This window comes from Falco biarmicus, chromosome 12 (assembly GCF_023638135.1).
Source record: "Falco biarmicus isolate bFalBia1 chromosome 12, bFalBia1.pri, whole genome shotgun sequence".
Classification (NCBI taxonomy): Eukaryota; Metazoa; Chordata; class Aves; order Falconiformes; family Falconidae; genus Falco; species Falco biarmicus.
Window position 1 is genome coordinate 20,745,693 of NC_079299.1, and position 27,701 is coordinate 20,773,393.

The 27,701-nt window shown below is 57.1% G+C and overlaps 2 protein-coding genes across 2 annotated transcripts; both read left to right on the plus strand.

Moving 5' to 3' along the window:
• The first annotated feature begins 3,760 nt into the window (after nucleotides 1-3,760).
• On the plus strand, nucleotides 3,761-17,163 carry NFKBIE (NFKB inhibitor epsilon). Its single transcript, XM_056357813.1, has 6 exons — nucleotides 3,761-4,230; nucleotides 14,693-14,795; nucleotides 15,357-15,579; nucleotides 15,751-15,839; nucleotides 16,120-16,368; nucleotides 16,661-17,163. The coding sequence occupies exons 1-6, from the start codon at nucleotides 3,908-3,910 to the stop codon at nucleotides 16,724-16,726; spliced, it is 1,053 nt and encodes a 350-aa protein (XP_056213788.1). The 5' UTR covers nucleotides 3,761-3,907; the 3' UTR covers nucleotides 16,727-17,163.
• Nucleotides 17,164-18,549: 1,386 nt separating this feature from the next.
• SLC35B2 (solute carrier family 35 member B2) lies at nucleotides 18,550-25,783 on the plus strand. Its single transcript, XM_056357812.1, has 4 exons — nucleotides 18,550-18,889; nucleotides 21,692-21,885; nucleotides 22,187-22,347; nucleotides 23,644-25,783. The coding sequence occupies exons 2-4, from the start codon at nucleotides 21,729-21,731 to the stop codon at nucleotides 24,580-24,582; spliced, it is 1,257 nt and encodes a 418-aa protein (XP_056213787.1). The 5' UTR covers nucleotides 18,550-18,889; nucleotides 21,692-21,728; the 3' UTR covers nucleotides 24,583-25,783.
• The last annotated feature ends 1,918 nt before the right edge of the window (nucleotides 25,784-27,701 follow it).

A 27,701-nucleotide genomic window follows, 5' to 3' on the forward strand; every position in this document is an offset into this window, starting at 1 on the left:
GGTCTGTTAGAAAGCTTGGCCTCGCTTCTGGGCATTGAATCTTTAAAAGCCACATTCGTGCTTTACTCTGTTAGGCCAGAAAGTGAAGTGACCCAGTTTGGTGCACTACAGAGCTGATTCGCTGTCAGATACATGCAACAGCAGTCTGAGGAGAGAGCCTCTTGTTTTTCCTGCAGCTTTCCTTGCTCCCCCAGGGCCTCTGCTCCCAATCAAGAGCCTGGCACGTGTGGCTTCTGGGCTGAGCTCCCCGAGCTGGAGCCACAGGTGGAGGTCTGGGTTGCTGCTGGGGCACCCAGAGACATCTCTAGTCTGGAAAATGCAGTGGAAGCTTCCTCAGATGGGGATCTAGCACCTTTCTGATGGGCTCAGCACTTCTGATGCTGGGGACAGGGGAAAAGGGCAGCATCCCCAGGGAATGGGGCAACCCTGTGCTCACATGGGACCAAAGCTGTGCAGTCTGCATGGGGGGAATGTAGCACCAGTCACATTGCCTGGTATGAATTACTGTGGCAACAACTGCTTAAAACAATTTCAGGTAACCTATATTGCTTAAACATGGCAGAGAACCACAGCGAGGAAATGAAGTACTGTTATTTTTCCTCAGACCAGACATAGACTGGACATAAACTCCCTTTCTCCATCTCTCTCAGTCACATCTCAGTTACGTCATCCAGTTAACTTGAGTAACAGCGGAGAAGACACTGGTGCCTGGCCAGGCTGCAACTGAGGTGGGCAGAGCCTGGGTTCAGAAATCAGGTGCAGAGACTTGGGAAATCACTTTCACTTAGGAAATCAGAGGGCTGTACGTGGGGACAGGACATTATCAGGGATAGCAGCGGGAGTCACAGGTCGCCTGCGGAGTCCTTCCCATGTCCAGGCTCTGCCCTGATGCTCCCGGCAGCGCAGGGTGGCGGGGGAGCCCCAGTTTCTTGCAGGAGAGGTTATTTGGAGTAGCGCTGGGTGCCTTGGAGCAGCGTGTGCTGACACTGACCTCTAGTGGGAACAGAGACCCCTTCCTCTTCAGTTTTCCCCTGCAATTTTAACCGTTTTCAACGACACATCTTCAGGACTGGAGAGACCAGAATTAGTTTCGGGTTTAAAATCCTCAAAAGCAAATCAGAACATCGAGATCGGCGGCCTCATATTATATTTAAATGTTTTTACTCCCTCTACCACTACCTGCCAATATCGATGTTATATATAAGCATGTGCACGTGTGTATGTATACGATATAGATGTTATATATATGCATGTGCATGTGTGTATGTATATCTCTCTGTATTTAAAGCCTCTGAAAACAATGAAAGTCCCAAACTCGCATGACCAGGCAGAAAGGAAGACAGCATGAAACAGATCCCAAGCCTTGCTGAATGAGTGACTGAAGGCAAATAACGGGGCACAGTGACCAATTCATCTTTCAGACCTTCCAGTCAAATTGTCCAAAGGGTTAATGGAGGCACACCCAGCCAGAAGAGAGCTGGCAAGGAGAGGTGTAATTGGAGTGTGGTATAGTGTAGTGGGTGTAGCTGGAGGGTCTGGACCTGGACCTGCAGGTGGTGGCTGAAGCCAGCCGCCTGGCTGGCGTAGCTGACTTTAATGGGGAGCGCCTGGTCTCCACAGCTCAGCTGCAGCAGGTCACTGCCACACAGCCCTAGGGGAGCACTAGCCAGCTCAAGAAAGTTCAAGGCTCACCTTGGGGAAGCTGTGAGACCACTAGCTCCAGTTAAGCTCACATCATCAGCAGAGAAGGGTCACCTTCAGGGGCTGCTTGGTAGCTGGAGGTATAGACAGCTTCAGTGGACTGGACTGTAATGTCCCAAGTGGTGGATCTTGAGTTGCTTCCCTGCAGAGCTTGTCCAGGGCTTATTGGCTCAGGCTCCGTGCTTTGGCTGAGCTGCTCCTGGACCTGTGCTAGCCCTGGAAGCAGGGTCCACACCTATGCCCCAGCTGGAACGGGACACTGCAAGATAACCAAGGGGTGGCTGCCACTTGCTGCAAAGCCAAGCAGCAACTAGTTCACAGAAAAGTGAAATCTTTGTGCATCACTGCACAGGTTTGTGCTGATTTGGTGCAAGTAGTTTTCTCCCCAGTATCTGATTTTATCCATGGAAAAGTAAGGAACCATTCCATGCTGCTGCTGCATCTCTAGCAACATCTAGCATGTTACTAGAGAAAATGGCAAAAGCATTTTGGAAGGTACTTGATGGGTAACCTAGTAGTAGTTGTGTATAGAAAGCTGAAATAGTAGAAATTCTGGGTAGGGGTCAGGAACATCAGCTGTAGATGCACAAGGAGCTGGGATGCAGCCACCACCAGGGTGTGAAGGGAACGATATGATTATACGGCCCAGATTCCTGCCCTGCACTGGACAGAGCTGATAAGATGTGGGAGAAGCTCCTTTCCCTTAGCGATTGTAGTCTCGCATCCAGGCAGTGTCAGGGACACAACTGGAGACACTGGAACAGATCCTGAACGTGGGAGGAAAACTTGTGACTGGAACTTACTGATGCCAACAGAGAATTCCCCTGCGTGCCTCCTGCTGCCCTCACACCCCAAAACCTTTCTTCCTGCCTGGCTGGGGACACTCTTCATGGGTAGTTCACCTGCAGCAAGGCTGCGGTTTAAGGCCTGGCAGCCGCGGCTGGGGGAGTGACGCAAACCTTCAAGCGGCAGCTGCAGCGCGGGTTGGGGAAGTCTTTGGCTCTTTGCATGTGGTTTGTGCAAACTCGGTCCCGTACTCACCATCAGGTTCTTCAAGGTGAGCTCCCTTGCAGGTGTGTGGCATGGAGAGATCCTTCCTCTCCTGCCGGGCTGAACTGGAAAGACGAGCACCCTGCAGAGGTGAAGAGGCACATCAAGCGATAAAAGCAACAAGTGAAAGTGATTTTGAAGTGTCATCTATGTTCAGAGCTATCTAGGCTGTCTTCTTAGGAAAGCCTGCTGCTTGGGATACTGGAAAGTAACTATGAAGTCTACACAGACTTCATGAGATCTATGAGGAACACAGCTGGATAGTTTTGATGTTGGAAGGAGAGCACTGAAACGCAGGCTGGTCAGTCACCCACAGGCAGAGAGCTGGGCCTTTGTTTGAGTTTCTCTTTTCAGCTTTGATTTCCGTGTCCTGGCTGCTCTTCTGTGAGCCCCAGCAGCCACGCTGGCCTTTGGCGTCTCTATTTGCCACACAGGACAGTGAGAAGCAGCTAGACCAAGCGACTTGGAAGCCAACTGTAGTGACCGCCTGGCCTTTCCCTTCGCCTGTACAGGGAGGACAAACAAGAAGGTGTCTCAGTGGGTGAAATGGGTGAAAGAATGCGTGTGGGAAAAGCAAACGACTCTTTCACACCTCTCTCTGCTACCAGTGACACCCACCCTATGGTTTCCCACAAAGCCTGCGGCTTCGGGCACCACCTGCACCCAGAACAGCATCCTCACCCACACCCCTCAGCTTTGGCACGGTCCCTCTGCCCCCCCGGTGCATCTCCCTGCTGTTTGGAGAACCCAGACAAACCGGGCAGGGGGAGGCCGGCCGGGACACACCGCCGCAGAGTAGCGCAGCGCAGCCGCCCCCCCCTGCGCACCCCGGGCTGCCGGCCCTCGCCCACGCGTGCCGTGCCCGCGGGTGGGCCGTCTCCCCCCTAGCGCTCCTGCGCTGCCCCCGGGCAAAGCCGGAGGGGGGGCAGCCCCCGTTCGGGGTGCGGGGGGGCCGGGCCGGCGCGGCGGCGGCGGGGGAATCCCGGGCGGGCGGGGCCGGGCGCGGCTGAGTCAGTGCGGGCAGCGGCGGAGGAGGAGCCGGCCGCCTCAGGCTCCGCGCCGGCCGCCGCTCGCTGGCTTTCCGGCCATGAGCCCCCCGGCGCCGGGGCCGGGGTCGGGGCCGGGGCCGGGCCGGGCGGGCGGCGGGCGCTGAGCCATGTCGCGGGCGGCGGGCGGCGAGTGCCGCAAGGAGGCGGCGGGCTGGGAGGGCGAGGACGGGCAGTGCGACTCGGGCATCGAGTCGCTGCGCTCGCTGCCGGGCGGGCGGGAGACCGCCGCCGAGAGCCCCGCCGCCGCCGAGACCCTCGCCGAGAGCGGCGCCGCCGAGGAGCGGCTCGACTCCAGCTACGGCTCCGGCGCCCTGCCCGAGCCGCTGCCCGGGCTGCCGCCCGCCTGCAGCGCCGAGGAGCCGCCGCCGCCCGAGGGGCTCAGCCGGCAGCAGCTGGAAGCGCTCACCTACGTTTCGGAGGACGGAGACACGTGAGTGCCCGCGGCCCCCCGCCCGCTCCCCCTCCCCGGGGGCGGCTGGCGAGCGCCGGGCCCCCCCAGCCCCGGGCTGAGCCCCTCGCAGCCGGCCGGCGGCGGGGAGCCGGCGCCTGGAGATAAGCCGGGCTTTATCTGCGGCGCTGCCCGGCCATCCCCGCTCAGCCGGGCTGCGGGGGCGCCCCGAGCTGCTGTGCCGAGCCTGCCGCCCTGGCAGCGCACGAGTGCGGGCTGGGCACCCTCCCGGGGGGTCGGGGCGGTGGGGCAGCTGGGCCGGGCCCGGCAGGGTGAGCGGGGAGAGGCACCCCCGGCAACGTGGCACAGAACGAACCGCCGTAAGAAGCCAACTTCCACTTGCTATTGGGCTGCTAGCAACGGGGGCGGGGGGGGGGGAGCAAATCAGCCCCCACACACACCCCACACCGTCTCTTCCCCAGAGCGTGCAACATTTCCTCCCCAATGGGGAAGGCTCGGCTGGGTGAGATGGCACCTAAGCAAGACACGAAACGAGACAGGCTATGCAGGGCGAGACCTGAGGTGGCTGTGTTAGGGCCACAGATGCTGCTCAACCGAGCAGCCCCGGAGCTGTTGGTGTCAGGTGGAAATGGCCGTGCTTTGCCAAGCCGCCCGCACAGCTGCAGCTTTCAGCACATTTGTGACGCACGCCCCACTGCAGGGCTCCCCTCCTGAGCCTCTGTGATGGAGACGAGTGTTTCTCTTAATGAGGAGGGCCTTCCCACATCCGTAATGCTCTCTCAAGGGCAGAGGCATCACGCTGGAGTTAGCTGGTTTGGCTTCTGGTAACTGCCTTCAGCTAATCATGGCACGTGCCTGTTGTACATTCCCTTGACGGAAGGTTTTCATCATGGGTGCACATGCAGAGCATGAGTGAGGCGTGCTCACAGCTGAGAAGGGCAAAGCTTTGCCCCAAACCCAGGCTGGAGTTTAATACTGTGTAATGGTGCAGGAGGAAGAGAAACTAAGAGGCACTGACGTGAGCAGGCAAATGTCTTCAGTAGCGGGAGCAGCAGGGAGGCTCTGTCCTTGCCTGGCAGAGCACATCTGGTTCTGAGGCTGAAGATGAGCTGGGAGCCAGCCTGAGTGTTTACTTCCCGGTTGGGAAGGAGCCTGTGCATCTGCTAATTAGTTCGTTAATGCTTGCTGTGGGATCTGCTCTGAGGATTGGCTGGAAGTCTCACAGCAAGCAAGGTTTGACTAAACCCAGCCTCCCACGCTCCCCAGATGGGCGCCTGGATAGTGCTTTCTAGTCCTGTCCTATCTACAGGCTGCCTCTGGGGCCCCTTCACATGGAGGAGCTTCACCACCTTTCCTGGCTGTAACACTACAGTCAAGGTACCCATGGAGGGAGCCAGGGGTCTTTTAAGCAGAGCCGTGGAAATAACGCCTCAGAAAAGCCCCCCAGAGTAGTCTGTCGTGGTTGTGCCTAGGGCTCCCCACTCACTGTTCTTTAGTAAACCTGGTAGATGAAGCTTCTTGGAGACGCTTTTGCTGCGTGGAGCTTTCTTGTAAGGTGGCTGAGCCCTTTGCTTGTCAGACTTGCTTGGAGAGACCTAATGCAAGCATCTCATTAACTAGGGAAACATTAATAAGCAGCGCCTCGGTTACTGTAGGCAGGAGAGGCTCTCGGAGAGCTCTTCAAACGGTTGCAGCTGCTCTTCTGTTTTCTCTCACTCACAGTGCCGTTCAGAACAGGAAATCTGTGAAGAGGGAGGGAGCAGCAAGTCAGTTGGTGGTGCAGCTCGTACAGCTCTGGGCTGGCTGTGTCCACTCAGGAGCCGGCTTTCCTGGGATCCACTCCCAGCACTGGGGAAAAAAAAACCCAAAACTATTCTTGTGGTTAGGGCAGTGAGGCTGTGGATTTCTGCCTCTGCTATTCCTGTCTCTCCTCCTGACCCTGTGGCAGAGGTAGGCGGCATTTATATTTAGAAATGCTGAACATCCATCACTCGATCAATGCAAATGGAGACTGTGAGCACCCAGCAACTCATTGAACTGCCACATTGAATGCCACTGGTTTTGTATGCAAAAACAAGTCAGAGCTGATAGTAATGCTCAAGTCTATGGAGCAGTTGCTCATCTGGTGACAGAAGGTCTCCAGAGAAGAGGGATCAGATGGCCACAGGCTGCATCCCTTTCATCCCAACAGACAAATCCATCGACTTCTTTTCATCTCAGTGAGCAGCACATTTCCTTGCGTGCCGTACTTGAGTGTCTGCCACAAAACAGCTCCAGGCTGAGAACTAACATCATACTGTCATTATATTTCAGAATACTTGGGCAACAACACTTTCCTGTAATTATAATTCTGAAAAATACAAAAAGTTCAGGGGTTTTGGCCAAGTAGTTGCCGTTTCCCCAGATGCCCTCCCTGGCTGGTACCAAGTGAAGAGGAGCACTGGGCTTGCACAAAGGGAGCTTGCAAAAGTCTTGGCTCTCCATCTGACAAAAATCTTGGCTCTCCATAGTTCCCCCAGGCTCACCCACCTCAAGCTGTGCATATAAGGGGGCTGTGTTTGTCAGCCTAGTGCTTGTGAAGGAAGTATAGAAGGTGGAGGCAGAGGCAAGGGGCATATGCTTGGGCAGTTGGAGTGTCAGCAGGATCCTTCTTGGATACCTTCCTGTCTGCCTCTGTGGGAGAGCAGTGTTAATGCAGGCAGGATGAAGCAATGGGGCTAAAACTGGCAATTCCCGTGCTTAAATTAGAAGGAGTCTCACTTCTGCAGGAAGGAAATTGGCCAACAGAGAGATGGGAGTACGATGGCCAGTGAAATGTGTGGGTGCCATCTTCCAAGAATCGTTTGCCCAAGCATCAGCCCCACATGCACCTCCCTAGTGCCACTGGCAGCGCTTCTGCCTCAGGCAAGTCAGGGCTGCAGTTATCGGGCACCAGCACATCAGTCCCTGAGAGAGCGGCAGAGCTGGCCTGGCAGGAGAGATCAAGGATGAGGAACAGGGTCAATGGCAGAAGATGATGGGTGCACTTAGTGCAGCGATACATATCCTGCTTATTCCGTGGCTGGGTAGAGAAAAAGCCCTATGTGCTCCAGCAGTCTCCTCCAAGCATCCGCCTTTTCCTCGTGAACCACGTGGTCTCTTCCAAGCATTTGTCTCTTCCACATAAACCATCTCCTTTTCTGCTGAACTGAGTCCCGTGGGACTGCTTGGCATGGAAGTAAGAGAGGGGCTTTCCAGCTGCAGGCATGGCTAGCTCCGGGCAGGCTGCAGGCAGCTTTATGGCTGTGCCCCAGCCTCCGGACAAGCTCAACCTTTGTTAGGATTCACCGAGGAAACCCCCTTCTCCCTGGCCTTGCCAGGCAGATGCGTGAGTCCAGTGTCCTGGGAAAGGGGTGGGTGTGGGACCAGCTCCTTCGAGGTGGGTTGAACTATGATGGGATCTCCTGTTGTGTTCCAGCACAAGGGATAACCTCCCCATTCGCTTGGGCTTATGGCAGCCTCTGTCAATTCTGGAGAGGCAGAGCTGACTCATCAGTGTGGGAAATTAGGCAGCGCTACTTCTGCAGTCTTGCTCTGAGCCCTCCGGCCATGCCATGCTGTGAAAGGCTGGGGGCTGCACCCCTGCAGGAGGGTGGCTGTCTTCTGCATGGGGCTCCATCCAAAGCGGCACGGCTTCTCTGCAGGGGTGAAGGTCGGGGGACCCCAGCTCAATCATGGGAGAGAGATCTCGGCCTCCTTCAGATGGAAAATGGGAGCAAGCGGTTTTGGTCTGGTGCGTGTTTTGGGGAGGGAGGGGAGCGGAGGAAGCCTGACTTCCTCCTTCCACCAGAGACAAATGCTGCCCCATCTGCTGATAAGAAATCACGTGCCAGTGACTCGTGGGCTGAGATGCCTTAACAAGGGCTCGGGGACAGTTAATCGCGTAAAACTGGGGCCCCACAGGAGCTGATGTTCTGAGCTCTCCTCCACGTGATGGCAATGAATGGGTCTTCCCCGCTGAGCCCTTGCCTGCGTGGGTACCCACTGAGCGTGAGGGCTCATCCTTTGGGGCCAAGAGCCACTTCTAACCATTCACCAGCGTGTGCCTGTCGTAACCCTCCCACCTCAAGTAGCCCTGCGCTAGAGATCTTCCCTGTGCAGGGGCACAGAGGTTGTCCCCATTCAGACTGCCTTCTCTGGTGTAGCTGCTTGCTCGATGCTTGCCCTGCTGAACAGGGGTGCTGCTGAACCCCTGTACCCCTGGATCCCAGCATGGTGCCTGAGGGAACGCTCAGCATGGGACAGCAAAGGGGATCCACTGTGAAAGAAGGAAAAAGAAGCGGAAGACTGGAGAGACACAGTTTTAGAAGGATTAAAGAAGTCTGATGCAGAGAGCACACCTGGTTGCTGGCTGGGCTGAGCTGTTGCTGGCTGCCCAGCAGTAGGATGGCCATAGCTAATGGGAAACTGGAATGCCCTTGGTTTTTCCAGAGTGGCTTTGGAAACCTCCTTGCCCAATTGCCAGGGGAATTCAAGTCTGTCCCGAGTTGCTCCCTAGCACGCTGTCATTGTGGGACAGGGAGGAAAATGAATCCCAGTGTGGGGCTGGCTGGAGGGAGAAGGGAACCTCCTGCGTCCGCCTCCCTGTCCCTGGACTCTTGGCTCTCGCTCTGTGCGTGCTCAGGAGTTTGGAGAGCAGGGGAGGGCTTGGTGCCCCTCCAGGCGAGGCCAAGCAGCTCTGCACAGGCTCCTTGAGGATGCCCCAGAAGTTGCTGGCTTCTGCAGGGGTTACACACGTACAGCCTTGGCATAAGGTGGGTAAGTCCTGGCAGCCTTCTGAGATCATGCGTGCAAGAAGAGATTTTTTTCCCTGTTTGTATGACTTCAGCCTGGCCTGGAGGAAGTTTCTTCAGACTTTCCGCCTGCTTAGGTTTGCCTTGGAGCTGGGGAGAGACACAGGGAACTGCAGCACAGAAGAAGGGAAAGAATGGCTGGAAATTTCCATGTCCTGGGATGCAGAAGCCTCATGCCTGGCTGTAACACATTAGTCGAGGGGAGGGCTTCAGGTCCTTGCACTCTGCAGGCAGGCTTGGCTGCTGCTGAGAAAGGGTTGAGCTCAGCTAAATTAACAAAGGAAGTTTTGATTTTTGTTGGTCTTGGGTTTCTTTTTTAATACAATGTGGATAAAAGAGGGCTCAGGCATGACTGTGTAGGAAGAGAGGCTGTGGGAGTGGTTACTGGGTGACTCTCAGTGCTCTGCGTGGGATTCTCTGCATCCCTGAGATGGGAAGCCCCTCTGACTGGCACAGATGCAGGGCTGAAGGAGAGCCCCAATATATCCTGGACTTACAGATGGTGTCTCATTAAAAGAAAATCCTGAGCCAGTGAGATGTGTTTAGGGCTGTGAATGATTGCTGGGGTGAGTTGTACAGGCACTGGTGAAGTCCAGGCACTTGTACGGGGCTGTTCTGACCTCAAGATATCTCTGTGTGTACAGAAACTGTAGGACAACATATTTGCCTCCTGGTGAGTGAGAATGGGAATTTGGTCTGCTTGAAATGGAGTTGCCACAGACAGTGAACCTTCTGGGATGTTTGCTGCTTTTATTGCAATTGTTCATCTGGCTTCCCAGCCTGTGACTGGGCCCTCCTGAGATGAGCGGACCTGCTTTCTGGCTTGGCCCATCCCTGCAGTGACGGTAGTGCAGGACAGACCCCTCATTTTGCAGGGACCGGTCCGCATGCATCTGATGTTTAGTGCTTCTGCGATCCCAGACCCATCATCTTGCTCAGAAATGGAGCAAAATGCTCAAATGTGTGGGTGCAGAGTCTAGAGAATGTGAGGCCAGGGGTGCTGTACGTGGGTGAATAGGGGCACCTTCATCTCCCCACCTCCTCCTCCTCCTCCCCCACCTCACTGAAAAACGAGGCGCCCACAGCCCTCTCGCAATGACTCCCCTGCCAGTCAGCCTCCTGCACCCCTCATGCGCCAGAACCTGGACCAGACCCTCTGCAGAGCACCAAGGAAAGGCAGAGGCTGTCTCCCCTGCTCGCCCATCAGTTCCTACCACTCCCTTTGGCCGCAGGAGCCGCAGGCTGGGAAGCAACTGCTGCCCAGGCTGGAGATCGGTGTGGGGGGCTGAAGCGAGTGTGACTGAAGGGGCTCTGCATCTCGCTAGCCACAGCCTCCTTCCAGTCACACACTCCCCGCTCCAATTGAAGCTGTGCCCTGCCCAGGGAAGGGTAGAAGAAACCTGCAGAACGGGAGACCCAGGGCAGGAGCAGAGGACATGGGGATGAGCCTACAGGCGGCTGTGATCCGCTGCTCCCTTGGAGCTGCCAGAGGGCAGCTGGAACAACTTTATGGAGCCAGGCAGCATTGCATTGGTATGCGGGGAGGAAGGGAGCTGAGCTGAGCTGGCTGAGGGCTGCAGGGCAAGATGGAGCTGTGCTTGCTGAGCCGGCTGGCAAAGGTTCATGCTGATGGCTGAGGAAGCGGTTAGCAGCGCAGGTTACAGGGCTGGAACAGGAGACCAGGGTAAGCGTGGAATTCCCCTGCTCTTTTCCTCCTCCCTCGCTCTTCTCTCTGTTGCTGCTGGGGCCGTTTCCTCCCCTGAACAAACTTCTCTTGTGCGAATTGTTTGCAGGATTTCCTACCACTCTGCTCAGCCAAAATAAGGAGCCAGGAGTGGATGTTACTGCTACAGACAGAAACCTTTTCTAGAAAGGGAGAAAAACTTGTCAAAGCAAATTCTACTGAATGCTGAGTCTCTTGTCCTAGGTGTTTCTGGGGTGAGATGGTGAAGGGAGATGCTGCTTTGAGGACAAGGTGTCTTGCTCCACAGATGGGGGGATCTGCATGGTCAGCCCCTTTTCTAGGGGGATGGAAGAGGATAGCCAGAGAGCTGGTGGGACTTCATCAGTTATGCCTGTGTGTCAGAGCTCGGTTTCACCCTTACCCCATTCTCTTGCCTCCAGTCCTCCGGTGTGGACACTTTTCCTACCAGGCACTTGAGGTGACCGAGAAGCCTAGGAGAGGGACAGCACTGTGGAAGTGGATGCCCTCATGCCTAAACTAGGACCACCTTGGGCGTATTGTGCTCAGACCCAGGAATATCCCCAGGAATGCGTCTGCCCCTCTGCTCCAGGATCATTATCTCTCTGATGATGGGTAGATCACCTTGTGCCAGGGATGCCCTGTGCCCATGAGACCTTTGTGATTCAGAGCACAAATGAGACCCCTGTGCCAGGTAGGAGCTGGTGAGCAAGTGGAAAAGCTGACAACGAGTCCAGCAGTTGTACTCCTAGGCTGGCCACATTTCCCCTGCCCACGGCTCCTCCATCCCATGCCCTTTCCAAAACTCCCTGTCACCCTTTCCAAAAGTCCCCGCTGGGCACCCGCCCCCATGGCTGCAGGCAGGAGCGCTGCTGCTGGCAGGAACATGGGGAGGGAGGGAGCAGGCAAGCAGGGAAAGGCAGAGGAGAGGCATGTAAGCAGCCAAGGGAAGGGCAAGGGTCTGAGCATGGCAGGGTGGGGGGCTCGTTCTGGCAAAGGCATGGGGCCGTGGCTGGGTGAGGCGGGGTGCCTGGCAGCAAGCGAGTCCATCGCTGTGCCCTGGCTCTGGGGCTGTGAGCACTGCGTGCCAGCGTGCAGCAGCCTGTCGGCAGCTGGACCGCATGGCTGCCATGGCAGAGAGAGGGGGGTGCTTGTAGCCTTGGCCAGAAGAAAGCAGAGGTTGGCACGATGCCTGCGCCTCAGGTCTCCTGGGCATAGGAGGTTTCCCAGGTTAGCAGGAGACAATCCCAATTCCGGGTTGGCATTGCTGCCCGTGGCACAGAGTGCCTTGGTGCACACATGCTCTTGGTGGGCTCATCCCAGCCTGGTGGCCTCGCTGTGATTCCCCCAAGTAGCTCACGGCTCTCGCAGCCATTTCAGGAAGTTGAGGGCTGGCAATGAGGAAAGGGAGGAACGAATGCAGAAATGAAAGAGCAGGAGGAGGCTGCACCCGGGTGGAGAAGGAAGAGGGAGTGAGGGGAAAACAATCCTTCAGAGCAGGCACATCCCAGCTTCAAAGTGAAAGCCTGAGCTCTGGCCAGGTGCGGATGGTCACCCTCATTGTGGCATAGATGCCCAGACTTGCTCAATGTCAGGCCTCAAGCAGCTCTGCCACCTCATCGAGCTGCAAAGCCACCCGAGGCAGGAAGAGTGAGGTGCTGGCAGTGGGCTTCCTGGGATTTCCACCTCTCCCAGGTGACTGCCCCAGCATGTGAGGTGGGTCATGGCAGAGGGGCCAGGGGATTCCTGGGCGTGCGGGGGCTGGCTGCAGCAGGGCATAACCCTGGGCGCTGCGCTCTCCCCTGGGAGCCCAGAGTGGCTCTGGAAAGTGAAAGCAGCAGAGGTTTAAAGTTCAAGCCGAATTGCCTTGGAAAGTCCCCTGTCTGAGCAGTCTTATCTCTGCCATACCTGAAGAAGGCAGATCTTGGCATCTTCCCCCCATACACGGTGCCTGGGAGCAGGTTTGGGGAAACAGGGGCTGTCCCTGCAAGTGGGCAAAGGATACCTCAATGCAGGTGCTGCTGTGGGGACCGGGGGCCTGATGCAAAACCCAGCAGGGAATCTCCCTGCCTGTATCATACCCAAGCTGGAATCAGTAAGAACCTGCTGAGGGGAGGGGTACTCTTGCTGCTGGTCCCCCAGCTCTGCCCCTCGCTCCTGCCCCTGTCCCAGCCTGGCTTGTGCCCCTTGGCTCTGCCTCTGCCCCATGGTCTGCCAAAGGTGGCCGGACCCTGCCTGTGGGGTTGCTTGGCCCCAGCTCGCAACCTCCTCCCCTGCCCTGGGGACCATCGGCAGTGAGGGGGCACCCCATGGCGGTGCAGAGGCAAATGTGGGTGGCCTCTACTTCCAGTGGGGAATTCCCTGCCACGGCATGACCCAGGGCTTCCCCGGGGATGCAGCCTCTCCTGTTCGGCACAGCTGCTCCCCTGGCAGCAGGATGGAGGGGAACCAGTCTTGTTTTGCCACCAAATGTGGGTCTCAGCTGAGGGTGCCCAGGGTCCCTGGTGCTGGCTCAGCCCTCAGGCAGCGCTTGGGAGGGCATGGATAAGGGACATTTTGGGGGACTGGCCTCTGGGCTTCTCGGCACACTCATGTCCCCCCTGCAGCTGGCAAGAAGCTAGCCCCCAGCCCCACTTCTTTGCTGCAGTGCTTTAGGGCCAGGTCTTGCCCTCTCACCTGTAGAGGGATGCTGTCCATTCCCAACACTGAAAGTGTCATCCCAAAGCTGGGCTGTCTGGCGAGTGGGGTGTCTTGCCAGGGCTGGCACAGCTCTCATCCTCTGTCCCTCAGCCCTGCTCACCTCTCCCAAGCAGCACAGGTGTCAGGAGCCTGCTTAGAACCTGGCCTTCACCTTCGATTTGGAGCTGATCCCTGCCAGAGATAAAAGCCACCGAGGCGCCAGCGCAGCAGTGAGGAGGTGGCAGGAGGCTCAGCTCGCGCCTGCCATGCTCTGCAGTCACTGCCTGCTCCTCGCTGCTCCCCACAATGGCCAGGGCCAGTCCAAGGGGGCTGCCCTGCAATGGGGGGCCAGTCCCTCTGCCCAGGGGGGCCCAGGAGCACAGCAGATTGGTGGAGGGGACTGGAAATTCCCTCAGCTCTGCCTCCATCGTGCTCTCACTTCTGTTCTGACTGTGTGTGGGGGCTAGTGTCAGACCCAGCTGGAAATAATGCCTCTCTTTGGGCTGGGGGACTCCAGGCTGCCCAGCCGCTCCGTGGCTGGGGGTGCCGTGGTCCTGAGGACCAGGGCTGCCTGCTGGCCACCAGACTTTGACAGCCACATCTCCAGTGTCCCTCTGTGCCGTGCCAGCCCTGCTGCAGCAGTGCTGAAAGGGAAGGATGTGGGGGAGAGAAGAGGAAATCGGTGTCAGCCGGCAGATTGGCACAGGGACTGTGCCGTGCAGGTGATCTTGGACTGGTGCCGGGCTCCTGCCTGGCTTTGGCTGCCTGTCTTCGTGGGGGGGAAAGCAGAAGTGCGGTGCGTAGCCAGCAGTGGGGAACTGGAATTCCCCGGGCAGCCGCCAGAGCCCAGACCTCCCTCTGCAGCCACCAAACCTGTCCCTTGGGCTCTGCAAAATGCATTCCAGGCTCTTCAGACCTGCACCAGTTGGAGGCCTGGCTTTGGGTGGTGCTGGGTCCAAGCCCCATGCATGCTGTGAGGTCCAAGGGAGGACCTTGTGGTGCTTAGTGGGAATAGGAATGTCCATTCTCTGTGGGGATCGGAGTGAAGGACTGCCCTGGGGAGCCTCAGGCCCTGTTGCTGCCTTGCCCTGCCGCTGAGCTTCCCCAAGGAGAGGACAGGATAGAGGAGCTTTGAGGTGGTGGGAAGGGAAAGGGAATGGGGGAGGGGGGGAGCATGCAGCAGCAGTGGAGGATCTCTGCTGCTGAGCACGGCACTTGGGACTAATCTTTTTTCCTTTTTCCTCTCCTGTTCCCTTTATCCCCTCTCTAGGTTGGTTCACCTGGCCATTATCCACTGTGTCCCAGATGTGGCACTCTGCTGCATTGCTCAGCTGCCCAGGGAGGTGCTGGAGATCCAAAATGATCTTTTCCAGGTATATGAATATGATAGGCAGAAGATGGGAGGAAGGCAGGTTCTGCAGGCTGCTCCCTAGATAGATGCCTAATCCATCTGCCCTTTCCCTAGGACCCCCTACCTGCTTCCTCCAGAGCACGGTGAAGGTCCCACGTGAACAGCCCCTTTTCAGGGAGGGGAAGAAGGGTGTGCGAGATACACTGAGAGGTGTGACAGCTCCCAGCACAGCAGGGTGAAGGGGTCCTTTACAAGGCCCCAGGACATTACATACAGCCCTGGAGGGTGGAGTAGGCATGGCTTGAATGTGGCAGGGTAGATAATCTGGGAGAGTGACATCTGCCCCTACAGGTGATCCCTGAGCTGGGGAGGAGGGGGGAGGGGGCAGCAAGGTGTTTGCACCCACACACAGTGTCAGCCACGCTGAGCCCTGGGGCAGTGATGGGCTCCTGCACCATCGCCTGCCCACGCCGCCTGCCCATGCCGCCAGGCCGGGTCCTGTAGGCTGGCATGGCTCATCATGCCTGGTGTCCTGTGGGACATCCCCCCCCTTTCCTAATTTCTGCCCCTACCTCCTCTCTAGACCCCGCTCCACCTCGCCGTGTACCTGGAGCAGCCCAGTGTGATCCAGGCACTGATACACAAGGGAGTGAACCCCAGGCTGCAGGACCGCAATGGCAACACCCCGCTGCACCTAGCCTGTGAGCAGCAGCGCCTGCAGTGCGCCCAGCAGCTACTGCAGGGCACGGCCCCACCAGAGGACATGGTCCAGCACCACCAGGACCTGCAGCTCCAGAACTGGCAAGGTGAGACTTAGGGACAGCCTGGTGCAAAGCCAGTGGCTGGGTTGGGTCAGAGACCATGAGTTGTGTATGCAGGGATCCAGGAGTGCAGCAGAACAGGTAGGAGGCTGGGGTTGGTGTGCCTCAGGATGGTCTGGGCTGACTGTGGCTCTCTCTCCTGCCTCCCCATCTCAGGCTTGGCCTGTCTGCACATCAGCACCTTGAAGGGAAACATCCCAATGATGTCTCTGCTGCTGGAAAGTGGCGCAAACATTGATGTTCGGGTAAGGCTGGTCATGGTGTGGGTTTTGGGCAAGGCTGGGTGCAATGCATGGCTCCCTTAAGCCCTTCTTCCAGTCTTGGGGCAGGCACTGCTGTGGAGCTTGGAGACACTGCATTTTGAGGGAGCAGAGCAAAAAGGTCCTTGAGGGGCTGTTGGGTGCCATTGACAGCAATCGGGGTGGGGACTGCCCCCTCTGTACCCTGTCAAGGGGCTGTGGGTGGGTGCTGCAGGGCCCATCTGAGGGGACCCCGCACCCACACCCTGTGGTCTGTGGGCTGCAGGAGGGCACAAGCGGGAAGACTCCATTGCACCTGGCCGTGGAGTGCCACAACCGCAGGGCTGTCCAGTTCCTGCTGCACAACGGGGCGTATGTGGATGCCCAGATGTACAACGGGTGCACACCGCTCCACCTGGCTGTGGGCCGCAAGGATGCTGCCATCGCCGCCATCCTCTCGCACTCTGGAGCTGACACTCTGCTGAGAAACATGGAGAATGAGACAGCTCAGGACCTGGCTGATGGCAATGATGACGTGAGTCTGTGCAGGGGGAGGCCTGTGGCTCTGTGTGTCAGGACATGCAGGAGTTGGACAGTGTGGGGGGACCTCTTAGGAGTTTCTAGCCATGCCTGTCCTCCCCTACAGGGTGCAGGTGTTGGCTCTGGGAGCGCGTGGGGTGACTGCCTGTTGCCTCGAGCGCTAGGGAAAGCCCCGAGAGGGTTTCTTGGCACTTTCCTGGGGAGGTGGGAGGCTGCAGGCCCCCGTCCCAGCTCAGTGGAGACAGCAACCCTGGATCCTTACACATTCACACCCTTGGCTTTTGCAGCTCCTTGCCTTGCTGCCCTTCGATGACCTGAAGATCTCAGGGAAGCCTGTCGTGTGCTCTGAATGAGCGGCTGGACTCCTTTGGCCTGTCAGGCTGCCTCCTCGCTCTGCGCTGCTGCCCTGCTGCCCGCTGGGACCTTGCCTGCCTGCAGTTCAGTGGGAGCCGAGCCACTTTGGGAGACTTATCCCCCCGCCTCCTCTTTGGAAAAGTTTTGTTGGCCTCAGGCTGCCTTCCCAGAGGAAAGAAGGTGGCACTATGAGCACTACACAGGGGAGGCTTTTCTTTCAGTATTTGTGCCCAGCAGCAGGACTGAATTTTCCCTCCCTGCTATGGGTCTGACTTGTTGGGGTCTCCAGCTTACACAAGGAAGGAGAGGAGAGAACTCCTTTTCACACTGTACGATGGATGGAGCATCCTCTGGCACCCCCAAATGCCATCAGAACAAGTGTGGGGTGAGAAGAGTTAACACTCACTCTAATAAATGTTTTTTCTTGCTGCGGGCACCTGAGGTCTCATGTGATCTAACCCACCCTGCTCCCCCGCAGCACCAGGAGGCTGAGCATTACCCCAGGTGCCTGGGCACGTGAGGGCTGCAGGGGCTTCCCCAGTGCACCCACTCCCTTGGGTTCTTTGCACAGCAGGAGGCGAGTGGGAGCACAGGGGCTTCCCCACTTGCAGAGCCTTTCCAGTGCTCGAGGCCAAGGCTGGGGGATCTCAGCATGGTGCTGCATTCCCATGCTGTCCTGTTGAGCGTCTGGCTTCAGGGCTGAAGAAAGAGGGTAGGAGGTGCTGGAAGATCAGGTTGTGGATCTCTGCTTCTGCTGTTGTGCCTGACATCTTGCTGCCTTACTGTGCTGCAGTTTTCTCTTTTGTAAAGAGGAAAGAAAGATTCTGCCCCATCTCCTGGCTTGGAAGGTTGTTAAAAAACTTAGGGCGTGGGTCTCCCCTAGGTTTTAGATTCCCCCTGGCTGGAAGCAGAAGAGACTGCAGGGTTATCTCCGCATCCCTTCTGTTGTTCAGTTCACCACCCTTCCCCTGCCCCCTTGCAAAGGCAGAGGAGCAGGTGCGATGCATTAGGGAACCAGCAGCCAAAGGTGCTGTGGGAATGGAGACACTGGGGACACCTGACCCCACCGAAGCCAGGGAAATTCCCCACTTGCTGCCTAGGAGCAGCTGCTGTTGTTTGGGGCAAATCCTTTATGGCGCAATCGCCCAAGATGCTCTGGAGTGAGCTGCTCTCTTCCTCTTCCCTTCTTGGAGGGATAGCAAAGGAATGCTGTTGGGAAGGCAGCGTGGGTAGCCCTGGGCTGGATTGCTCCATTTTTTTTCAGTCTTTGCCTCTCACCTTCTAGCAGGGCCTCAGACCTGCTGCAAACGAGCCACGTCGTTCTGCTCACGGGCGTTTGGCCAACACCTGCCCGTAGTGTGTGCCCGGCGGGGCTGTCCCATGCCACCTTCACAGATGTGGGGCACTGCCGGGTGGCCCAAGAGCAGGAGCAACGGGTGCTGCCAGAGGGGCATGGCGGGGCCAGGGCTGCAGCGGGGTGGGAAGGCGAGGGAAAAGGGAGCAGCAAGTGATCTGCATTGTTTAATTTTTAAATAAAATAATTTTTTTTTAAAAAAAAAAAAAGATGCCTTGTAAAATGTTACTGGGTAGCCCCCTGATGGCTGCAGCCGGCTCTGCAGCCCTGCCAGGGCCGGGACGGGGCGCGAGGCTGCCGGGCCGGGGAGCCGGGGGCGGCCGAGGCCTCATCCTGCCCCGCAGCCCCCGGGCAGTGCCCGCCGGGGGAGGCCGGGGGCGGGTTCCGCGCCGCAGCCGGGCTTTTCCCTTGCGTCAGGCTCGGCCGGAGCTGAGCAGCAACCGCGGCGTTGGCCTGTCGGGGCCGCGGCAGTGGGGCGGCGTGGGCAGGGGGCGGCTCTCCGGCCTGGAAACCTCTTCTGGTTCTCGGCCCGGCCCCGGCGCCCCCGCGATCCGCTGACTTCCCCTGCCTGATCCAGTGTTTCCCACTGCGGTGCGCGGGGGAAGCGGTACCGGCACCCGTCCGACGCCGCTGGCAGGGCCGGCAGCCCCACTCCAGCCGCCGCGCAGGCGGGCGCGGGAGCCGCGGCCCCTCCGGAGCGGCAGGGGGCGCTGTGGGGCGCCGCTGCGCGCCCGCCGGGCGGGGGTTCCGCCGCCGGGAGCGGAGCTGAGGGGAGCCGGCCGGGACCGGGGCCGGGGCCGGGCCGCAGGTGAGCCGTGAGGCCGGGGTGGGCGCGGAGGGTGGGTGGTGAGGCCGGGGTGGGCGCCCGGCCGCGGGCGGCAGCCGTCCCGCTCCGTTGGGGTGGGCGAGGGCCGCCGCCGCGTTGCCGGCCCCGTTATCGTGGACGTGGCCGCCAGGCGGAGACCGGCCCCGGAGCTCCGCTCGCCCCGCACTCGGCCGCGCGCTGCCTCTCCCCGTGCCTGGGCCCCGTCCGGAGCCTCAGGGCAGAAAGGCCCTGGCGCGGGAAGGGGGCTTCCCGCACGCCTCTTCCCGGCCCGGGGACCCCCCGGGGCCCGCCGGGCCCTGACCCGGCCGGGGGTGCCCCTGCGGCGGGCCGGCGGGGAGCCCGGCGCCCGGCTGCCGCTGCTGGCAGCCCCTGGGCAGAGGCGGCCGCTTGTCCCTGCGACCCGGCTTTGCAGCGGCTGCGGGGCAGGGGGGCGCAGGATCCCGGGCCGTTAGTGGGAGGCATGGCCTTCCAGGCTCCAGGCTTGCGTTTGGCCTCAGCCCTTCGAGGTGCTAGAGATGCGCTCGAGAGGAGCAGGGCTGTGGGCAGGGGTTTTTTTTCAGGCCTGTGGCCCAGGACCCAAATTTTGCATCACAGGCAGAGGGCTGTGGCCCAGCTCTGCTCTAAAGCGGTGCATTTGAGAGCGGCCTCTCCTGTGCCAAGGGGAACAGTAGCCGAGTCTGTTGTCTCAGCTCCCTGGCTGTTCCGCAGGCCCCAGACTAAGGCTCCTTTCATGTCTCAGCCTGTCGCCTGCTTGCCCGGCGTGGCCCCCCCTATTTCTACCTGTAACACTGGCATCCCTGTTCCTTTCCAGCCTCAGCGGGGCGGGCAGGGCCTGCTGCACTGAGTCAGCTCTCGGGGCCTGGGAGCTGCTAGCGCAGGCATAGAGAGAGCCATTGTCCCTCCGTAGCCTCTTCGTGGTTGCTGTGGGAGAGCAGAGCTGGTCCTCCTCCCGTGGCAGCAGAGGGGACCAGCAGGGTAACAGCAGGCGCAGTCATGCTGAACGGAGCCGGCTGGCTTTCGGTCTCTGTCAAGTTGAAGGGAGACGTGGCCTGTGAGTGTAGCAACCGACCCTGCCAAAAAATATCGCAACTTCTGCAAAAGTGGACGGTATTTCTGCGCCATCTTCCCAGCAGGAGGGCTGCTGCAATCAGCCACGGTTACTTAATACGGGCAAACCCAGGAGGATATGGGCAGCTTCAGCCCCAGGTGCCTGGACCAAGCCCTTTTCTTGCATCCCGCAGCACCCATACATGCGATGATGCCCCTGGAGCAGGAATGACAGTGTTGGAGGTGTCAAACTGTCTTCTATGGGGAGAGCAGGGGGGAATAGGAAGCAGGCACAGAAACCCATCCCCAGCTGTTTGCATCTCTCCCTGGGCTGGGAATTTCTGGGTTCTTTAAGTCACAGAAGGGAGATTTCAGGGTGAAACACAGCTTCAGCTTAGGTCAGGATGTTGGACTCTGGGGGACTGGCTGCAACAACTGCAGATATGAAAAGCCCCTGAGGCCTTTCCCAAGGGGACAAGAGGGTGGGGAAAGCTTGTTCATGAAACGGAAGGGGACTTCCTTGCCTTTAAAGCTCTGAGTTTGTAAGTCTCTGAGTTTCATGTGAGGGCTACCAGAGGTCACAGCTATTATTATATTGGGGCCAGGTACACCCCTAAAAAGGGTCTAAATTCCTTTGACCTTGTTTTTTGGGGAGGGGGTATTAATACCTTGGGGCATGTTTATATAGCCAGCCCCACAGCACCCTCACCTGGCTCCCAAGGCAATTGGGAGGCTTTTGCTATTTGGGAAATGAGCAGGGATGGAGCATGGACCAAGAAAACCGCCCAACCTCATGCAGGAAGCCACAGCTTGCTGTGTGAGGGGAGCGTGCAGGTGGCCTTGGGTATAGGAAGTTCTTGCCCGCTTGCCCATCCTGTTGTGTACCTGTACTCTTGTTCTTTGCGTGGCCCCTGAACATCACAGGTTTGCCTCTGTGAGGGAGGGGATGGTGGAGGGAATAACTCTTCCAGGGATTATTAAAATTGTTTTAAAGATGACTAGGCCACCACTTAGGGCTATAGCTGAAGAACATCAACTATACCTTGTCAGATAGTCCTAGTAAAATCCCAACCAGCCAGCTGGTAGGAAAGTTCCTTCCTAACCTTGCTCTCTGGCTGTGTATTGCCAAGCGGCTGAGCCCTGGTAATTTGCTGTGAGGAACGCCTCGGCATGCTCCCTTCCAGAGCTGCATGGGGAGGTGGGGAGCTGGCAGCCTGAGCACTCCCTGGCTCTCCTCCACTCACCTGGTGCAGCCAGAGGGGGAAGCTCTGAACTGTTTGCTCTCAGAGGAAGGCCTTTCTGGCCACAGGCGTGAAATATGAGCTGCTAGGTAGAAGTCACTTTTTCCATTCGGTGACCTTTTCCACTCGGGAACTGTGCTAAAGTTTAACTTAAAAAGGTGAGATGTGAGGTGCTGCTTGCATTTGGAGTGAGGGCATTGTCAAAACCAGGTGGTTACAACAGTGTTCAACTGGGAACGCAAGTTTCTAAGTCCACGTGTACCTAAGCCAGAACAAACACCCTTAACAGAAGCAAACATAAATGTCTGGCATGTGCTTTTCCAACTCCAGAGGGCTTTCCATGCTCCACGTACTGCCACCATCACTGTTGTCACTGGGGTAGGATCTGGGTGCTGCCTGCTGCTGGGGAGCAGGCCAGGCAGCAGGTGGTGCAGGCATGTGGAGCAGAGGTGGCTGTGTACCAGTAGCCCACCACCAGCCTCTTCTCTCTCTGCAGATTTTGCCCTCCCCTCGTGCATGCTTCTCCCCCTACGATGGCTACTGGTGAAGAGATACCCCCTGCCCTGCAGGACTCGTGGGGGGACTTCTGGCTCTTCCGTTTCTTTGTTAATGCTGCTGGCTATGCAAGTATTGTGGTGCCGGGATTCCTCCTCATCCAGTACTTCAAGAGAAGGAATTACCTGGAGACAGGTAAGGGCAGGAAGGCCTTCCACATCAGACCTCCCTCTGAGCTCTCCACACCCCCTCAGTCAACCCTGTTCAGCACTGGCAGGTTGTTTCCCCAGCCTGCTCTGTCAGACCAGGCTTGAGCCATTGGCAGAGCTGTATCCTAGAGCTGTGTAGGTGCTACCTTGAAACAAATTTTTCCAAGGCCCCTGCATGAGTAGATGTGGAGGCTAGCAGGGAAGACGGCTTCAGCTCTCAAGCTGGTGTAGCTTGTGGTGCCCAGGCTGTGGTTAATTCTGTCTTTGTGTTCTCTTACCCCATACAGGCAGAGGCATTTGCTTCCCTGTCATCAAATCATGTGTGTTCGGCTCTGAGGTGAAGTCTGTACACCAGGAAGACGGCTCCCTACCACCTCGAGCAGAGCCCACAGAGTCCTCTACAGCCCGACAGGTCTTCAAGCTGCTCTGTTGTGCTGCTGGTCTACAGGTAGGGGCCCTGTGCCTGTGTGTGTGGCTTTCCCACTCTGGGAGGAGGAGGCAGGCAGTCGGTTTGTGGCCATCACTTCCTTGAAGGTCAAGGATGCAGTGCTGTCCTTCATCAGGGCAGGGTTAGAGGCTGGCACACAGCTTCTCAACCAGGATAGTCCACCAGAGCTGCTGTGTCACCTTTAAGGGTTCTGAAGGTCCATTTAGCTGGTAGTCTGGGTTGAGACCTCCTGTCCATCTGATCGCAGTCCTCTGCAGCCACGGAGGGGGAAAACTCTGTGATTCAGCAGATTGTTAGGGCTGCTCTTGTTCTGGCCCTCATGTTAGAGCAGCAGATAGTTTGAACCCTCTTATATCCCACACTTTCCTCTGTGTTACCTTCTGGGGCTGATGCGTCCTGCCTTGATGGATTGGATTTGAATACTGGAGAGAAATACTGAATTCAGCTACAGATAAACAGTAATTTTTATTCTTCGTTTCCCCAAGTCTCAGCTACAACCTGAGCATCATTAGGAGGGGCAGCTTTTTGGGGTCTGAGATTAAAAATAGAAATGTGGGCATTATGATACAAAAACACACACATCCCACAGCCAGCAGAAGACACCAACTCTCTGGCTTGCTATCCCAGCCCTTTCAGGCTTGCTGCGGGTCACCAACAAGTCCTTCCACCTCTCTGCCTCAGTTTCTCAGGAGGGAATGTGTGGTGAGAGGATGTCTGTGTTAATTCTGTAATTCTGTGAGGGATTTGGTACTGTTGCACCAGAAGTAGTTGCAGTGACAGCCAGAACAGTGATCATTCCTGGAAGACAATTGAATCTGATGGGTTTGAAACTAGAATTGATTTGGATGGAAGAACTGGGCCCAGGGAGCTGGAAGTGAAAACCAATGCAGAGGCCACTGGGAAAACTGCCAGGACCTGCCGCAGCGAGCTGGCACCAAAACTGCAGCTGTGCATTGGTAACGTTCCCCAATTCTGTCAGTCTGGTTCAACAGGCAACTTAATGCGTAACTGCCTGCTACACCAGGATGTTTGCTTTGCGGGCTACTCTCCCCTTGAAGAGCCTGTAAACTGAGCCTGGTTTGCTTGATCCTGGTTGTAACCACATGGGACAGTGTGTTCCCTCAGGTGGGTGGAGTGGGGGGTGGCCCCATCTCCCAGGGTCTCAGGGAAGCATTGCTGTGCAGAGGATGACGCAGCGCTGGGGCAAGCAAGGATCTCCTGGGGTCTGTTCTTCCCCTGGTTGCTTGCAGTGGCCATTGTGGGTCCTGACTTTCCTGTGCTCCTCCCGCTTCACAGGCCTCCTACCTCACATGGGGCGTCCTCCAGGAGCGTGTGATGACAAGAACATACGGTGCCACCGAAACAGACCCTGGTGAGAAGTTCAAGGACTCCCAGTTCTTGGTGTTCATGAACCGCATCCTGGCCTTCACAGTGGCTGGTCTGTACTGCGCCCTGACCAAGCAGCCGCGCCACGGGGCTCCTATGTACAAATACTCCTTTGCCTCCCTCTCCAACATCCTCAGCAGCTGGTGCCAGTATGAGGCACTCAAATACATCAGCTTCCCCACCCAAGTGCTAGCCAAGGCCTCTAAAGTGATCCCAGTGATGATGATGGGCAAACTGGTGTCACGCAAAAGTTATGAGTACTGGGAATACCTAACTGCTGCCCTCATCTCCGTGGGGGTCAGCATGTTCCTGCTCTCCAGTGCTCCCAACAGGCACGCATCTACTGTCACCACGTTCTCGGGCATAGTCCTCCTGGCTGGCTACATAATCTTTGACAGCTTCACCTCCAACTGGCAGGATGCCCTCTTCACCTATAAGATGTCTCCTGTGCAGATGATGTTTGGCGTCAATGTCTTCTCTTGCCTTTTCACGGTGGGCTCACTCTTGGAGCAGGGTGCCTTGCTGGAGTCGGTACGCTTCATGGCCCGCCACTCAGAGTTCACGGCCCATGCCGTGCTGCTCTCTGTGTGCTCTGCCTGTGGCCAACTCTTCATCTTCTACACCATCAACCAGTTCGGGGCAGCCGTCTTCACCATCATCATGACACTCCGCCAGGCCTTCGCCATCCTCCTTTCCTGCCTCATCTACGGGCACACTGTCACTGTCGTGGGTGGGCTGGGCGTAGCTGTTGTCTTCATGGCCCTCTTCCTCCGCGTCTATGCCCGCAGCCGCATGAAGAAGCGCAGTAAGAAGCTCCCACCAGGCGAGACCCCCGTACAAAAGGTCTAAGGAGCTGGGACCATGGCATTTAAGCTGTGCCTGCTGTCCTGCCTCCACGTGGGGGTACTTGCTTGATTTCTCAGAACCCGCTGAAGAGCAGGGTGGGGTATGGGTAGGCTGGACCAGTGACTCACCTGCTTTTCCTGGGGAAGGGGCTGGAACAAGCCCATGGAATGCTCTGGGCTGCCACAGCTCCAAACCTTTCCATTTGCCTTAATAGGTCAAAGACTTCTAGCCAAGGCATGGGCCTGGGGGCAAACCAGCATGGGTGGGTCTGCTGGTACTCCTGCCCCACCTCTGCCCCGTGGCTTCTCTCCAAAGTCACTGATGAACAGGGGAGCTCTTTTCCCTGGCACTGTCTTGCCTCTGTCACTACTACAGAGCTCAGGAGGAGGAAGGTGCAAGCAAAACACTAGCTTTCTTTTTGAAACACCTCCATGTGAGGCAAGTCCCAAGCTGAGCCTGTCCCAAGAAGGGGGGAGCCCTCAGCACCCCTCCTAGGAGGTGCTCCAGGTAAGACAGGCACAGCTAAGGGAAGGACTCCCAGCTCATCCTACCCCAGACCTGGTATCTGCTCCAGGAGGGCACTCTGCAGTGAAAGCATCCCTGTTTGGTTTTATCAGTTCATTGCCCCTGCTCTGAGACACTTTGTTCCCTTTGGCCCGGGCTGATTTTTATGCAGACTGAGACTAGCTGTTACAGTTCCCAGTGCTTGCTGAGTTGTCCTAGCTTTTTGGTTACATCTGCTGCTGTTACAGGCCAAAGGCTGCACTGCCCAAAAGCCAGCATCACCTTGGGGTGTTTCAGTGCCATTTCATCAGGTTTCTGGACTTTGCAGTTGCCATTCAGAGAAGCACAAATAGCCCCTCTTCTTCCTGCTAACTGGAGGCTTTGGCCCAGGCTTTCCTGGGGTCTGGCCAGAGCCCCACTGTGTCTGAAGGGTCAAGAGGAGAGATGGGGCAGAGCCCGCTTGCGGTGCCTTGTTCCTGCTCCACAGGCAGCAGGGGATGGAGCGAGTGGGCATCTGCTCTCCGGGCAGTAGGGGATGGAGCAGTGAAATCTGCTTTTCCCTGGGAGCCTGGGTTTTACTGGCCAACTCTTTTCTCAACACAACCTGACAGAAGCCAGGAGGTTTTGGTACTTTTAAAAGGCAACTTTTTTCTCTTTTTATTTTATTAAATTAAAAATATGCTGCACATATTGCCCTGGAGGTAAATGTTCTTTTAATATTTTTTCCATGTACCTGGAAGGAGGGGAGAAACTTCCTAACCCTTCATCTGTCCCTAGTCTCTCTGGGACAGCAAAACTGTTTTTCCTTTCCACACAGGTGCCTTTGCCCAGGTAGGTATTGGGCAGGGTTGGACCCAAAGCTACAAGGCCTGATGCAAGATCCTTGCACACATGACTGGGGAGCACTGCCAGGTTTGGACTACTGCTTGTGCTGGTGGGCAGGTAGAAGAGCTGTTAGCCTGATTCTGGTTTGGTTCCTGCATTCCCTGCATCATGCAGCTGGGGCAGCCTCAGCAGGTACAGCTGCAGCCTGTGTACTAGAGATGGTACAGAGGCTTCCTGAACACTTGCCTGTCAGGGGCACCAGTGCTGCAGCAAGGCTTTGGAGGAGCCCATCCTTTATGGGGTGCATGTGTACCACCACAAGTTCCACAGGCCCCACACTGGAGCCAGGGAGGCTTGACTGGGGTGGTTACATTCTACTGGTACATATGGGAGGCCTGGTAAAAAAACCTTGACTGTAGGCCTATGTGATCAAATAGTGGTGAGGTCTGTGGTCAGAGATGGGCCCTTGGCCTAACAGAGCTAGAGAAAAGGGAGACTGGTGAGGGCTGCAGAAGAAACAGAGGAGGAGACTAGGGACAAGAGCTGCTTATCACGGTGCAGTTAGCCGAGCCAGCAGGGATAACAGCTGGTGCTGAACACAGGCCAGGCTTCAGAGCTGTTAGCTCTCCAGCAGTTTTACCTATGCTCCTTTTCCTAGCTCTGCACTCTTGAAAGTGCCTGTGCAGTCTCATGGCCTTCCATCCTATCCTGCCTCTATAAATTCCCCAATATCTGCCCCTAGCACCTGCTGACAGACTGATGTTGGAATAGATTTTTTTTCCCCCTCTTTGGTCAGAAAGAAAATAGGTTGACTACCAGGCTGGGAATGGGATACCTTTTCTACTAGATTTAAAGAAAAAATGAGAAAAAACCCAACCCCAAAACATTAAGTTAAAAAGTAGTGACTACCAATTTGGCAAAGCATTCCTACAGAGAGAAAAATCTTAACATTTAAACATGTTTCTGTCCTGTCCCAGGGAAAGAAAAGCACCCTGAAGGCATTTGCTAGCTCAGCTGCAGCACTGCTCTAGCAGCCTGCACCCAAACAGCTGCCACAGCAGCAACACGGTGCCCCACAGTGCCTTGGTGGGCAGCGAGGGACTCCAGCAGGTTCTGCCTCCTCCCCACCCCATTGAAGATGGATGCTGACAAAAGCCCGCTCTTATTTTGTGCCCATCATTGCTGGCAAGACAGACCTTTATTTTCCCTGACAAAGCCCAGGGAGCCATTGTGGCTAAGGCTGACAAACCTTGCTTGTGGGGCACGAGCTTAGCGAGGGGCACATTAATCAGAGGTGATGCCCCAGGCTTCATCACCTGCAACAGGCAAAAGCCAGGAGGTGGCCAGATACTGCCAGCCCCCCCAGGGCTGCAGAAGCCCAAAAGGGGCAGGCTGGAGATGGGAGGAAAGAAGGAGTCTAGAGCATGGAACCTTTTGGCCTAAGAGCAGCCCCCTGGCTCTGCCCTGCAGTGGAACAGGCAGACAGCTCCTGCACCCAGAGACACGCAGCTCAGACCAGCCAGCAGCAGTGCAGGCTCAGGTCCTGGCACAGCTGGAAAGGTCTGTCCCTGGGCTGTGGGGTATGCAGTGCCCTGGGGGTGAACTACTGCACACTGGAGATGACCCCGCTTGCACAGCAGCTCACCTGTTTTTCCTACCCACTTTGCGGTACCTGGGCAGGGAAGGGGTAAAGAGCACCTGAAACAGAGCTCTGAAAAAACAGTTAGGGTAGGGGAGAGACAAGAGTCACAGGCTGAGACCCTTTCATCTGTATGAAACACAAGGGATCCCAC

Excerpts from the sequence above, each read along its gene's own strand:
- NFKBIE (XM_056357813.1), top strand. The coding sequence starts at position 3,908 with ATGTCGCGGGCGGCGGGCGGCGAGTGCCGCAAGGAGGCGGCGGGCTGG. Across the intron at positions 14,796-15,356 it reads TCCAAAATGATCTTTTCCAG|ACCCCGCTCCACCTCGCCGT; the intron begins GTATATGAATAT and ends CCTCCTCTCTAG. Across the intron at positions 16,369-16,660 it reads TGGCTGATGGCAATGATGAC|CTCCTTGCCTTGCTGCCCTT; the intron begins GTGAGTCTGTGC and ends TGGCTTTTGCAG.
- SLC35B2 (XM_056357812.1), top strand. The coding sequence starts at position 21,729 with ATGGCTACTGGTGAAGAGATACCCCCTGCCCTGCAGGACTCGTGGGGG. Across the intron at positions 21,886-22,186 it reads AAGGAATTACCTGGAGACAG|GCAGAGGCATTTGCTTCCCT; the intron begins GTAAGGGCAGGA and ends TACCCCATACAG. Across the intron at positions 22,348-23,643 it reads GTTGTGCTGCTGGTCTACAG|GCCTCCTACCTCACATGGGG; the intron begins GTAGGGGCCCTG and ends CCCGCTTCACAG.